This window comes from Corylus avellana, chromosome 2, assembly GCF_965113065.1.
Source record: "Corylus avellana chromosome 2, dhCorAvel1.hap1.2, whole genome shotgun sequence".
NCBI lineage: Eukaryota > Viridiplantae > Streptophyta > Magnoliopsida > Fagales > Betulaceae > Corylus > Corylus avellana.
In genome coordinates, this window is record NC_142491.1 from 19,617,685 (window position 1) to 19,631,952 (window position 14,268).

General features: G+C 37.1%; 1 protein-coding gene across 1 annotated transcript; it reads right to left on the reverse strand.

Moving 5' to 3' along the window:
- Positions 1 to 3,718: 3,718 nt before the first annotated feature.
- LOC132169839 (mechanosensitive ion channel protein 8-like) lies at positions 3,719 to 8,197 on the reverse strand. Its single transcript, XM_059580792.2, has 5 exons — positions 6,438 to 8,197; positions 4,907 to 5,030; positions 4,394 to 4,687; positions 4,115 to 4,317; positions 3,719 to 4,014 (listed from the first exon to the last, which is right to left on the reverse strand). Exons 1-5 carry the CDS (start codon positions 8,075 to 8,077, stop codon positions 3,720 to 3,722), a joined length of 2,556 nt encoding a protein of 851 aa, XP_059436775.2. The 5' UTR covers positions 8,078 to 8,197; the 3' UTR covers position 3,719.
- Between the last annotated feature and the right edge of the window lie 6,071 nt (positions 8,198 to 14,268).

Below are 14,268 nucleotides of genomic sequence, written 5' to 3' on the forward strand. Positions count from 1 at the left end.
AATAAAAGAAACAAGAAAAGAGAGAACATGTTATAAAAAGTAGATGAGCATCCTAAAAACCATTATATAAAAAAAAAGGAGCAAAAACAAAATGAGATATAATATGCTTCCTAATTTCATATAAGATTCATGGTACAACTAGGATAAAAAGAATGCAATACAAATTGCATTGACTAAAATAAATTTTTATTTCAATAAGTAATATACCAGTCTCATTGAAAGCGTAAGCCATCCCTAAATACATAGGAAGTATACAAAAGGAACCATCTAACTAGAAATAGCAAAACAAATAAGAAAATTATTAAAACTAATCGACAAAGGAGACACATATGCCGCTGTCCAAAGATACAAAGTTTCGAAGAACAAAGATATTATTTCCCCCAATGGCCTCTCCCTATCCTCAAAGTTTCTATCATTTATTTCCCTCCATAAACACCAAAATAGGCACGTAGGCACCATTTTCACATAGCAAGCCCGCACAGACTTGCAAGAAATGAGTTTGATACATACACTTCATCCCTACACGGGTGAGGATGGTAAACATATATGCCCCTCAGCTTCCCACACGATGTCCAAGGATGATAAAATAATATTTTTTGAAAGTGCCACGAAATGTAAGGGTGCCCAACGGATATGCCTCGAACATTTCCCGTTGTGTATGACATAAGGAACGTACGATATCGAGTTTAAAGAGTCATGACAATCACATACTGATGCAACAGCTTCTACCTATTGCATTACGTGGATCACTGCCAGGTAACGTGGTTATACCTCTTATTGAGATGTCTGCATTCTTTAGGAGCCTATGTTCAACAACATTGATACAAGAAGATATAGACCGACTACAAGGTGACGTCTGTATCACTTTGAACAAGATGGAATAGGTATTCCCCCCAGCTTTTTTACCAGCATGGTTCACGTGGTCGTGCATCTTGTCAGTGAATGCCGACTCGGTGAACCAATACAGTATAGGTTGATGTATCCGGGAGAGAGGTAAAATTTGTTTACAAATATTTCTGATTTTATTTTTCACTACAATACAAGACAATTACTAACTGAACTGATTGACTTATCGATGTTCATATGTAGGAGCCTTGGAGGGTTCAAGTCTAGTGTGCGCAACAAAGCGGCTCTTAAGGGTTGCATTGCGGAGGGCTACATAGCTACTGAGTTAGTGACGTTCTGTTCGAGGTATTTAGATAATGCACCAACATTTCACAATAAGAACCAAAGAAATCCGGATGGTTCAAAGGGACATGGAACACAAATCGGACTTGACCGCATCACATTGACACAGATTCACCAGTATATTATGTTTAACTTAACGAGTTCTTTCAACTGCGGACGTAAGTCGAGGTCCTTCATTGGCATGTATATGGTCAATCAACTTGCACCATTAGTTTTAAATTATAATGAAACTAATTTTGAATTGTAGGATACAAATGGATACACGTAGGCGATCATGCAATAGGGGGCGAATGATGGAAGATCAGTTGGAAACTCAACATTATGAGCAGTTCTGCGATTGGTACCGTGACTACGTAAGACTAACGTCAAAAATTAACAAAAGAACAGTCGGAGTATATTTGCTTCTAGTTCATATCAACTAAACAAACTAATTTTGCATTTTCCATTGTACGTAATATACTTACAGGTCGATCAATTGGACGATCGATGCAGAAAGGAACTTGGTGACAAATTAGTAATGCATTGTAGATGGCCGAGGGAGTCAGCAGATGGATACAATAGATATGTGGTTAATAACAAGCTGTTTCGCACTCATGTATATGATGTTGGAAAGAGGACTCAGAACAGCGAGGTGTGCGTGCAGACTGTTGATGGCGAAACGTACTACAAGAAGTTAATGAAAATACTTGAGATTGAGTACAACGACAGGACTAAGTACATTATATTCAGGTGTGATTGGGTGGACAACACGAGGGACAAGGGATACAATGTGGACGACTATGGCCTAATGCTTGTCAACTTCAAAAACCTTATCCACACGGGAGAGTTGATTATTGATGAGCCGTATGTGCTAACTTCACAAGTTGACCAGGTATTTTACGTCCAAGATGATAGGGACCCAGATTGGGTTTATGCTGTAAGGACTAAACCTAGAAACGTATATGACGTTGGTCAGGGTAAAGTGCCTCATGATGCATGTGTCAACTACTACGAGTGTGAGTCGCTCCTATTGACTAGTAATAATGATCACGATTCGCAGGATCACATCGAATACGTCAAACTCGACTTAGATCCAAACCAAGCGTATGTGATTGAATAAAAGTTGAATATATAAAATTTCAATTCGAAATAACTAACATCGGTAATTATTAATGTGTTAGGTATCAATCCAGATGGAAGCACCTATTTAGAGGTGTTCACCATTAACAACTCGCACAGGTTGCTGGGGGTCCCCGCGAGGAAAAGGATCATACTCGAGTACAATAATTCGTGGCTGCCCGAAGGATTTAGTGTTCTGAGGTTTAGATACATGACCGGTAAGATTATAAGGAGCGGAAATTATGTTGAAATACAAGACGACTGGACGAAGGTACCAAAACGTACGAAGGAAGATATATGGGACTCCTTGATGGTATGTTTTAACTAGATGTTATATGATAGCATGTCTATTTTATTATGTCAAACACTCCTAATGTATGTATATATACGCTCTAAGTTGTTAATATATATATATATTCGAATTTAGTATATTTATTATTTTGTTTTTACTCTAGGGTTCACAAAAATCGTAAATCACTTTTCTAGTATTGTTCTCTTCTTCATTTCTTCTAAACACAGACACTCAGACACACACAGACTAATTGTTTAGGGCATTTTATCACATGTATCTACTAATGTAGTCTACGTAGATGTAGTTTAATCTCATGTATTATGTAACCTTTTAAAATGAAATTTTAGGGCATTTTAAGGCTAATTTTTTATTTTTTTTATTTTTTTTTCTAAATGGGCCCAAAATGGTTAAATTAAACCCAAAAATTAGGCCCAATAATTATAATAAGCCCAAAATTAAAAAAAAAATTAAAAAAAATCGGTTACCCTAATCCGGATAATCGAGTACCAATTGAAACCGGCCAGTTATTGTATAACCGGTTAACCGGGTACTAGGTTCCGGTTTTCAAAATAAAAAAACCTGGCACCTTAGTTCCGGTTGCCGATTTTGGCCAATAACCGGAAACCGGGACTGAGTTTTCACCTACTAGGTATTCAACCATTTTTTAAACTTCATATAATAAATAGATCAATCTATCATTAAATTTGTAACTTTACATATTACTCAGCGAATTTGAATTTCTAATGGAGAATTCGAACTAGTGCCTAGATACGCCGAGTAACTTTACATATTACTTACTTGAAAAAACAGAAGTAAGTCGCTTAAAATACGCCAAGTAAGCCTTACTCTATGGAATCATCAGCGAGGAGGAAATTACTTTCAAGAGGAGAGAGATAGAACAATTCAAACTCTGTTAAAACAGGAAATTGCTATAGTGGGATATAGTTTGTGATAAAGACTCAAAAGAATAACTTGGAACAAGATTAACCAACTACAAAGCAATATACACAAAAACGCCTCTGCATTCTCCCGAAGAACCTACTCTATGAAAATAGTGCCACACAGAGAGCATCACCAAGGGATCATATTCAGTCAGAGAAAAAAAAAAAAAAAAAAAAAAAAAATCCTCATGTTTTCTCACTCAACTTGTAGTTTCTGACCAAGTAGAGGGAAGCCGGGTAGAATTCACAGGAGTAGGAGGCATGGCGGGGACATTGATGTCAATGGGCAGCAGGCGGTACTGAATGTCAAGCTCACGGAAAATCTTAACCATTTCTTCAACCAAAAGAGATCTCCTTGACCACCTTTCTCCCATGTCCTGGTGGTTCATTCTGTGTGTCAGCCATACGGCTATTTTCAGCCTGTTTAATTCTTCCACTTCCTTGAATATAGTCATAGGTGCAGGATACCAATGCTCCTCCTTGCTCTCAATATAACTGCAGAGGCAGCAGCAACAAAAAGGAGAAAAATATCAGCATATATATATATATATGTAGCCAATGTCAAATGAGGTAGAAGTTATCTTCCTAAAGATACCTTATGATTCTTTGTATTATGAGCGCAATCTTATCTGCTGGAGTAGATATATGGACACAGAACTCAACAGCATCTCCCATGTCAGGGCTTCGAAAGAAGTTATTGATACACTTGGTAGCAAGAACAGTGTTTGGGTAAATACTCTTTGTGTTATCATATCTCAGAAAACTGGTAGTCAAGATTTTCATTTCTTCTACAACCATCTGAAATTTATTTGAAAACAGATTAGGACCCAGGTATGAAAAGGCAAAAATTAACAACTAAGAGATGGGAAATTACCTGAATGCCTTCGATTTCACACCTATCTCCCACGTCAAATGGGTGCATTACAAATAAGAAGATGATTGCTTCGAATACTGTCTTGCAGGTGTTTCCAAAGATGAATGCGGCAACGACAAGCTGAGAGCTCACAAGGAGCAGAAATTTGGTGGTGGCAATTCCCAGTATCAGGAGCGAAATAACTAATATAACAAGGGCAACCATAATGTTCACGGCTCGATGAAGTGTGTTCACGGCTGTTTGGTTATCATTCAACGTCAAAGCAAGTGCTCTCCGCTCTCTGAAGGCATTGACCTGGAACAATCAAATTCATAATCAATGTCTGCACCATTGATGCTGTCTGTAATCAATTATAGATCGACCAGGATTCTTAAAATTTAATAGGTAAAGCTTAGACATTGTAAATCATGCTTCTTCTAACTTATCAACTAGAAGATTCACTTCTACTGCTGCCATTGAAAAGGGGATCGAAAAAGTGAAAACATAAAAAACCATTTGTTGCCCAGTCCTCACCACCCAGTTCTTCAAGGATGATTTGCTAATTCTCTTGGTATCAGAGGCTCCTTCAAAGCGACTCAGGGTTTTCAAAGCCTCATCTTCTACCAAGAAATGCATCAAGTCCTCCAGGTAGATGAACCTGAGAAAGAAACAATAAACAGAGATCGATTACAAAGTGAACAAGGATAATTACAACCAAATCATATATGCATTAGATAGGTGATTAGTCAATCAACTTAACGAACGGTACTTCATAGGATGGAGAGATCACAGACCAACAACCAGGACATACTACAAGCAATACAAAAAATATGCCTCAAGGTTAAAAGAACAGTATCAAAAGTCGAATATGTTGGGTGGTCCCTCTTATGTGAGGACCACATGGACTACAACAAAACAAAGAGTTTTGTTTGTAGTAGAACTCTAACACATGGTGCGTGTGTTTATAAGAGACAAAAGTGAGAAAAAGAGAAATATAAAAGAAAAAGAAAGAGTGCGGCGTTGCAGAGAAGAAAAAGAAAAATAAGAAAAAGGGTTTTGCCTATTCACATCTGTCAGAGATTGGAGGCTCATTTGTGGTCCGATCTTGATGCAATTTTAGAGTATTGCTCCTGACGACGAGTGCTATGTATTGACTGGTGTCGATCGTTGGAATACCTCTCTAATCGCTTGGTTGCTAATACCTACTTGTTAAGATTTTTCTTTATTCTTGTTAGAATCTACTTTAGGGTGATGAATTTATGTTTAATCCAACAATGTATGTATTATTAATGTGGTGATTACCTCTAGATATTTCTCTAGGGAAGACAAATTGTAAACTCATTATTGTTGATAGTGGAAGATTTAACTGGACTAGGTCCCGTGGTTTTTACCTTCGCATTTGAAGGTTTTCCACGTAAAAATTTTGGTGTCTTGCTTGTTGGTTTGCTTGATTATTATTTTGCTATTGTGTTACTATTTAATTTGCACAAAGAGGGGTAGATTAATTCCACTGAACATCTGAAATTGGTGGTCACTCCTAACGGAACATATATATGCTCAATTCTAAATGGAGATGCTGCTGGCTTCCCCTTGGCAGAAAATCATGTGATCTAGACTTGCCAATAAAGGAACTGAAGATGTTATATAATACCTCTGACAACATATTAAGTCTTAATGCCCACCAGGATGGCTCTTGTAACTCATCTCCCCTACCCCCCCAACTTTCCAAAAGAAAAGCTCTGAACCCCTTCCGCTGTGGTGCTTTAAAACTTGTTTAATCCATTTTTTTCTTGACAGTATGCTACTATTTAGGTATTAAGGTGTATACATATATATAGACGCATGATGTTCTTTTGAGGAAATAGTTCAAATACAGACATAACAGAGTAACTCACAAAGACTTCCATATCAGGAAACAACAATTACTAACAAAATTCACCCCATATAAGTTCAAGTGCATGAAATGACACATTGCAATATAAGAAGTTCCAATCAAACTAATTAAGGGCACACACACAAAAACACAATAAAAAGAAAGATGTCATAGAAGTTGAGGACTAATTACTTGGACCCTTGCCGAGCGACATTCAGAAATATCTTCTTGGCTGCAGTTTTCGCCTCGAACTCACTCCTAATCTGGGAATTAGTCTCATCCTCCTTAGTGGTACCCAAAATCTGCTCATCCAGAGTGGAAAGAGTCCCATGCCGAGCAATATTCATCAACCTCTTCATATTCCAGGCCGACACATTCTTGGGATTAAACCTATGCAGATGATCAATGGTGATCCCTTGATCATCCCCCTTCTTGGACGATGCCCGAGAAAGCTTTCCACTCCCTATAACCCTTCCACTCATCATCGAAGGGAAAGCACTGGCCTTGAGATCGGGGGGGATAGTAGCGCCAGCGTTCTGCAGCTTCTTCACCTCATCGGCAAGCTTAATCTCCTCCTCCGCATTCCGCATCTCAATCAATGGCTTCCCAGAAAGCGTCTCTATCACATACTGGTTAAACAGAGACTCCTGGATCCGATCAAAATAAGTACTGACATGAAAAGACGAAGCCAACACCTTCACCATAAGGGTCTTCACCAACCAAACCAAGGAACCAACCAACAAACAAACGAGAACCTTAGTCACATACCCAAGCTTATCGCTCTTGGTCTCCCTCTCAACCTTTTTATCAAACAAAAAGTGCCAAGCTATCAAAACAAGCCCCAGCCACAGACAATTACGCACCGGCTTTCGAACCCCATAAACGAAATAGAGAACCCTTTTGCGTAAAAGGAAGCTCCTCTCTATAAATAACACTATGATCCTAATCCCCCACCCGGACATCAATCTCCCACAGATCAAAACCAAGACCAGAACCTCCCATCTCCACAGCTTGAGCTTCCACAGATTCTTGTTCCTCAAGTAAGGAATCGAAAGAGAACAAACCAAAGCGGCGATGATCAAAATCAAGCTCACGAATTCCAACACAGTCACAGCGCTGAGACTGCTTTTCTTGTATTCGTCCGGCAAATCATCATCCCAGAACGGGTCGTCCTCGCAGTCGTCCAAGGCCTTGGCCAGCAGGAGCTGACCCGACGTGGGAACCCGGCCCGACCGCCTCTCCGGCTCGTCCGGTGGGTCCATCAGCCTCGACCTGGTCTTCGCTCTCAACAAGCTCGACTTCCTTTGAAACGACCCGTTCGAGGTGCACCTCACCACCTCACCGCCCAAAGCCCCAGACCCACTTGCCCTACCGCATTGCTGAGCTTGTTGCGGCGGCGATTGTCGTTGTTGTTGTTGATTACGGTGTCCCTCTTCTTCGTCCACGGACGCTTCCTTGTAACGACGTCGTACCGCGTCGGTCGCCGACTCGAACCCGGCATTGGAGGGCTGGAACGAAACGTTGAGCTCCTTGGACGTCTGGGTCGTGACCTTCATCGTAGACTCGGCCACCGGAGGGAGAGTCCGGAGCTCGTCCATCTCGAGATCCATGTCCAAAGACATCTCACCCCCATTATTCACATTGTTGTTCCTGTTGTCGTCGTCGTCTTCTTTCCAGAAGTCGTAGCTGGCGTCTCTCCAAATCTTGCTACTGTTGTTGTTGTTGTCGTTGTTCATGTTGATGGGGTTCACCGCGTCTTTTTTACCAGAGAAATCTCCGTCGTCGATCTTGACAATGACTTCGCCACGGTCGGAGCGTTCAAAGGCTCTCATTGACTGCTGCTCATTGGATTTGTGGTCGAACAGAATGGGGAGGTGCTCGTTGCTACTGTCAGTGTCTCCACCAGCGGAGATCTTCCTCAAGTGCTTGTTAGAGCCATTTGATATGAACGAGAGAAATCCATTATTTATTTGTTTCTGCGAATAAAATATATTTGGTACTCAATATTATATCATACTGAAACTTTATTAGTCAGCGGTAGTGTTTGCCAATGCCCTGGTATTGTATTAGGGTCGGGTACTGTAGCATATTTTTAGAAATGTGTTTGATTGATTTGTGTGAAAATATTTTGTGAGAAAAAGTGAAAAAATATATTTTATATAAAAAATAAATTTTTTGTAATAATTTTTTTATTTAAATAATTATAAAAAAATAATTGATGTAATATAAAAAATAAAAATATTAAGATTAATTTTAAGATAAAAAATATTTTTTTTAAAATTGAAGGAGGGCTTGATACAGTTCCAGCCGCCATTGGCAAACAATGCCAGAATGTTTGGAAAGTTGGTGCCTTGAATCTGAGAAAAATATTGTCGGGATTTGTTTAAGGTTTGTAGGGAAATTTGGTTGACGCGTGTACAGCGAGAGCAATTAAAAAAAATTTCAAGATTTTCAATTCAACCAGACCGTGAGAGAGAGAGAGAGAGAGAGTCTGTCCGGGTGTCTTTCTACCACAGACCACGAAACAGAAAAGCCCTAGATTGTTTACATAATGACCATAGTACCACTGATCTTTTTTTTTTTGTTTTTTTCCTGAGAAATAGATACACTAGTGTCATAAAATAAGTATGAATAATAATTTAGCATACTCATATCCTTCCATAAAATAGAAAAATATTATAATTCATACAGTATATTCTATTAGTTAAGAGTTATTCATAAATTATAAATAAGTTTAAGCCCTAATTAAGTAAAAATGAAAATAGTGTTGTTTCTGTCCTTCAGTTTGTTTTTTTTTTTTTTTTTTTCTTACAATATATTATATATTAATAAATAGCTCAAAACACAAAAATATTTTATGTTACATCACAACACTTTCAAAAATATCTTCAAAAGATAATTAATTAACTATAAATCACGCCTTATGAACATTTTCGCCCCAAATTTTGTACGTACAAGGCTATTATAATTTCCCAATTTAACAAAATTTCGACGCTCAAACAACCAATCACGTATCTGCATGTCCTAAAAGGCTAAAACATTGTCTTCTTGTGCACGTTTCTTTGTATTCCCACAAGATTTGTGCGTTTGTAAGTATCACTGTGAACACCTGGAATCAACAAGGGCATTGTGGGAACACGGAGCTCAATGCTTCCCGCGCAAGTACACGTGTCCCACTCCCATATAAAATAAAAAAAATAAATGAAAAAAATATAAAAAATCTCTCCAAATTATCAACCGTTGGAATTAGATTTTTTTGTCAAGATATTAACTTTTGTCAAGATATCTCACTTATTAACTTTTCGTTTACAATAATAATGAAGAGTTAAGTGAGATACTTAACTATTTTGTCAAGATAGTTAAATATCTTGACAAAAAATCTAATTCCAACGTTGATAAGTGAGATATCTTGTCTTAATTAAATGGATTGAGATATAGAAGAAAAAAAATATCCAATCTGATTTCATTCCATTTCCTTTAGCAGTAAATTTAAATATAGTGATATATAGAGCATAAATATTTCAAAATAGTGATTCAACACTCTAAAACGTAACAAAACGACGTCGTTTTTCAGTTTCCGTCTAAACTGACGGTTTTGACTAACGGAGTGGCCAAAATGCAATAGTTTGGTAGTTTCAAGGGCTACTTTATCACTTTTAGAACATTATGGGGCTAAATTGAAAACAGCCGATAGTTTGGGGGGCTTTTTTATATTTTCCCATTTCTTTTAATTCCTAACACTTACTAAAGCAGGGCCGTTTTGGTAAGTGTAAGGAAACCCTAATTTCAAGCAAAACTGCGCCGTTTTGCTTGCCTATTTTAATATGATTTTTTTTCTTCTAAAAAGGGCATTTTGGTAACTTACCCTTGCCAAAACGACGTAGTTTTAAACTTTTCATCATATTTGACGGTAATAACTAACGGAGTGGCCAAATTGCAACTGTTTGATAGTTTGGGGGCTACTTTATCACTTTCTGAACATTATGGGGCTAAAATGAAAAAGGCTTGTAATTTGAAGGGCTTTTTTATATTTTTCCCCAATTTTTTTATTTTTTTTTTCATAAAAGAGCATTGTAGTAACATACCCGTAACAAAACGACGTCATTTTGCAGTTTCTGTCCAAACTGACGGTTTTGACTAACAGAGTAGCCAGAATGTTATAGTTTGGTAGTTTGGGGGGCTACTTTATCACTTTTGGAACATTAGGGGGCTAAATCGAAAACAGCTGATAGTTTGTGGGGCTTTTTTATATTTTTTCCATAATAAATAAATAAAATCCTAAGCTGACCTACCAGTGACGTTTTCACTGTTTTGCACCGTAAAGCTGCCTATAGTGACGCCACGTGGCTAAAAATAGGCCTCGTTTTGTTTTCTAGAGCTAACCAACCACAAGAATGTGACAGGAATCGAGGCGCTATAAATGCCAAATATATTGGAAAAGTTTGCTACGTGTCATTCATCGGAAAAGTTTGTTACGTGTCATTTATTTATTTTTATTATTATTATTCATTGAAGTCAACCAATGTAGAAACCGTTGTTGTGTTTGTTTGATTTTTTTTTTAGAAAAACACAACGTTTCATTCAATAATACCATGAGCATAAAGCTCTTACATCACATAGCAAAGTTCTGAAGCAACCATAGCATAAGGTTACAAGATTACCAGGTTTAGTATAAGATTCGAGACCAATCCGCTAACCCATGACTAAAATCAGATTTAATACTAGATCTGTGACAGACAAACTCAACCAAATGCATGGATAGCAATTATTCCTCGACCCTGAGAGCGGAAAGACTCTTATGCCGAAACTCTTCCTCCACGACCTGAAGGCCAGGATAATATGATCACATTCACAACCCAAAGGTTTGGACCAAAACTAATTAACCCGAAGGCGACATAGATCGAGTGAGAGAGGAAAGAGCCTTATTACAAAGCGAACAAAACAAGAAAATTAAACAATATAGGGAAAAAAACACACGTCAAAACACAAATACATCTTAAGGAAGCAATATAACAGGGAAATAAAACAAGAAAAGAAACAGCATACTCCGATCACGCACACGCCGGGAACCGAAAACCAAGGGCGTTAGAAGCTCATCGCGGTAGGGACGCGTCGAAAGGCCCAACAGTGGACGGTGGGCGGCGAACAGGCGCGGAGAAGACCGGCAAAGCAGGACCTGAAAACAACCACAAACAAGGAAAAAAACAACAAGGAACTACCAAAACAGGGAAAAAGCAAGGAAAAGGAGCACTAAGTGGGAAGATGGTGGTCGGAAGGGAGTCGGACCCGTGTAGGCCGGAAACTGCCGCGTAAGGGGCGTGGGAGTTCGACGCGGTGGGGACGCATGAAAGAAAACCCTAATAGCAGGTAGCGAAGCGGCGACACAAGTCAGCGGTGACCACAGACAAAATCCGAACCCACAAAGAGCCAAAACAAGGCTAAGGAGCCTACTGCAGAAAATGAAGGCGGGGACAGAAAAGCGGCAGGGAAGGGGTAAAAACGAACAAAAACATAGGGGAAAAGAAGCGGCAAGGAAGGGGAAGAAAGGAGGCCCCTAGGCTAGGGCATCAGGTAAATAACTAGCACTGGCGAGGAGGACGAGGGGAGGAGGGAGGCAGCTAAACAGCCAACCCTCCTCCCCTGTGTGGCTAAAGGGTTTCTCTTTTCTCTCGGCTACTAGAGAGAAAAGAGACGGCTAGGGTTTCTTCTAACTGTACGGATCGTGTTTGTTTGATTCACATCACTGTCTTTGCGATCGATTTTGGGTAGACCAGAACAGAACAAAACAAGCGTGTATGTTCAATTAACATCGCTGTCTTTGTGAGGGATTTTCAATCAACCAATTAGGAAGAAAACAAAGGCTTTGTTTGATTATTACCTTTAAAAAAAAAAAAAAAAAACAAACAAACAAACAAAAAAATCCTATGAGAATAAACTAGGGTTATATTTATATCAACCAAACTTTTAAAACAAAAATAAAAAAAGGAAGCTACGTTTATGCTATAGAATCTCTCATAATAGAGACAGCCAGGCATGGAAATTATGTGGCTGCACACATTAAAGCTGGTAGGCTAGATTTTCTTTTTCTATTTATAGCATTTTAATTTGATTTTTTTTTTCTCTAATAACAAACAAATCCCTTAATTTTTCATAATCAAATCATAGATTTTTATCAGGGTTAAATTTACTTTACTCTCATGAAGTTTCAAAGGTTTTTCAATTCGAACCTCAATGTTTAAAAATTGGCAATGTACCCCCTAATGTTTCAAAAAATTTCAATTCAGGCATTCCGTTACTAATTTCCGTCAAATTGGACAAAAATCTATGAAATTACGTAATTACCCTCACTGCTTTTTTTTTTTTTTTTAATTTCCATCCAATTAGACGAAAATTAGTGATGGAGGCTCTGAATTCAAATTTTTGAAACATTAAGGGGGTACATTGCCAATTTTAAAACTTTAAAGTTCAAATTAAAAAATTCCAGAAACTTAAGGGGTAAAGTGAATTTTCCCTTTTTTTATCATTGTGATGCCTCGCAAGATAAACAACCTGTTAGCAATATTATCTTCAACATCGTTTAGGTGAAGAATAGCTACTATGGCTTGATTTGGAACATCAACGGTTATGGTCAGAATTTGAACATCGACTAGTACTTTGACTCAATGACTTTGACCACTAACGGCTATTATGGCCGAAACTTGGACATGAACAATTATGATTGGTATTGATAGTATGGCCAAATCTTAATATAAAGAGGATGTTTCAACTAGGGGTGTCAATGCGGGCGGTTAAAAATCGCCCGCTAACCGTTTAACCACGTAACCGCTAACCGCTATAACCGCCTAGTGGTTAGCGGTTAGCGGTTATTGGGTTTACTAACGGTAACCGCTAACCGCTTTTTTATATAATACTTTTTTATAATTATAATTATAAAAATATTTATACATATTCACTTGATCATTAAATTACAATTTTTTTTAAAAAAAATAATTAAATCACAATTTGAGTATTAATATATTATCACTATAATTTATATGATTATATCATATAATCACTTAATCATTAAATCACAATTTTTAAAAAAAAATAATTAACTCACAATTTGAGTATTAATATATTATCACTATAATTTATATGATTATATCACATAATCAATTGATCATTAAATCATTTAATTATATAATGACAAATTATACATATATAATATGACATAACTCATAAGTATACCAATTCATACTAATACAACAATTAAATATCTAAAGACTTATTTCCAATGTATGTTATAAACTTATAAGTCTATATATGTTATAAGTCTATATAAGTCTACATATGCATATGAATAATACAAATGTATAATATCAATATTTAATCATATGATTCAATGACAATTCAAATACTTTATTCAAGACTTCAAGTGAATCATATTATTAATGTACAATGATGATATGATTTGTATAATATCAAATTAAGTAATTGACATTGGATTAAACAATGACCAATGTATTACTTATAAACACAATTTAAGTATTAATGTATTATCATTATATGTTGTGACAGTTGTCTGAATTTTGAACTTTTTTTTTTATATGTTGTGTTGAATTTTTATATATATATATATGTTGTTTTTTTTTTAAAAAAAAAAAATGGTTAACCGGTTATGATTTAATATTTAAGGAAATTTTTTTAAAGTACAAGTAAATGTAAATTTTGGGTCAAATATTTTTGATTTTTCAATATGGGCTCTTTTTACAGCAATTGGGCTCAAGAAGACGACAAAAAAAAAAAAAAAAAAAAAAAGTAAAAAAAAAGTAAAAAAAAAAGCCTAAAAAACCCAAAAAGGCCCGAAAAGCCTTAAAGAAAGCCCAAAAAAAGCTCAATTTTGAATAAGCGGTTAGCGGGCGGTTATAATCTATTTCACTAACCGCTAACGGCCAGGCGGTTAGCTAGTGAAATCTACTAACCGTAACCACCTTGACACCCCTAGTTTCAACAATGTTATTTCTAGTGCTATGGCACTTTTAGG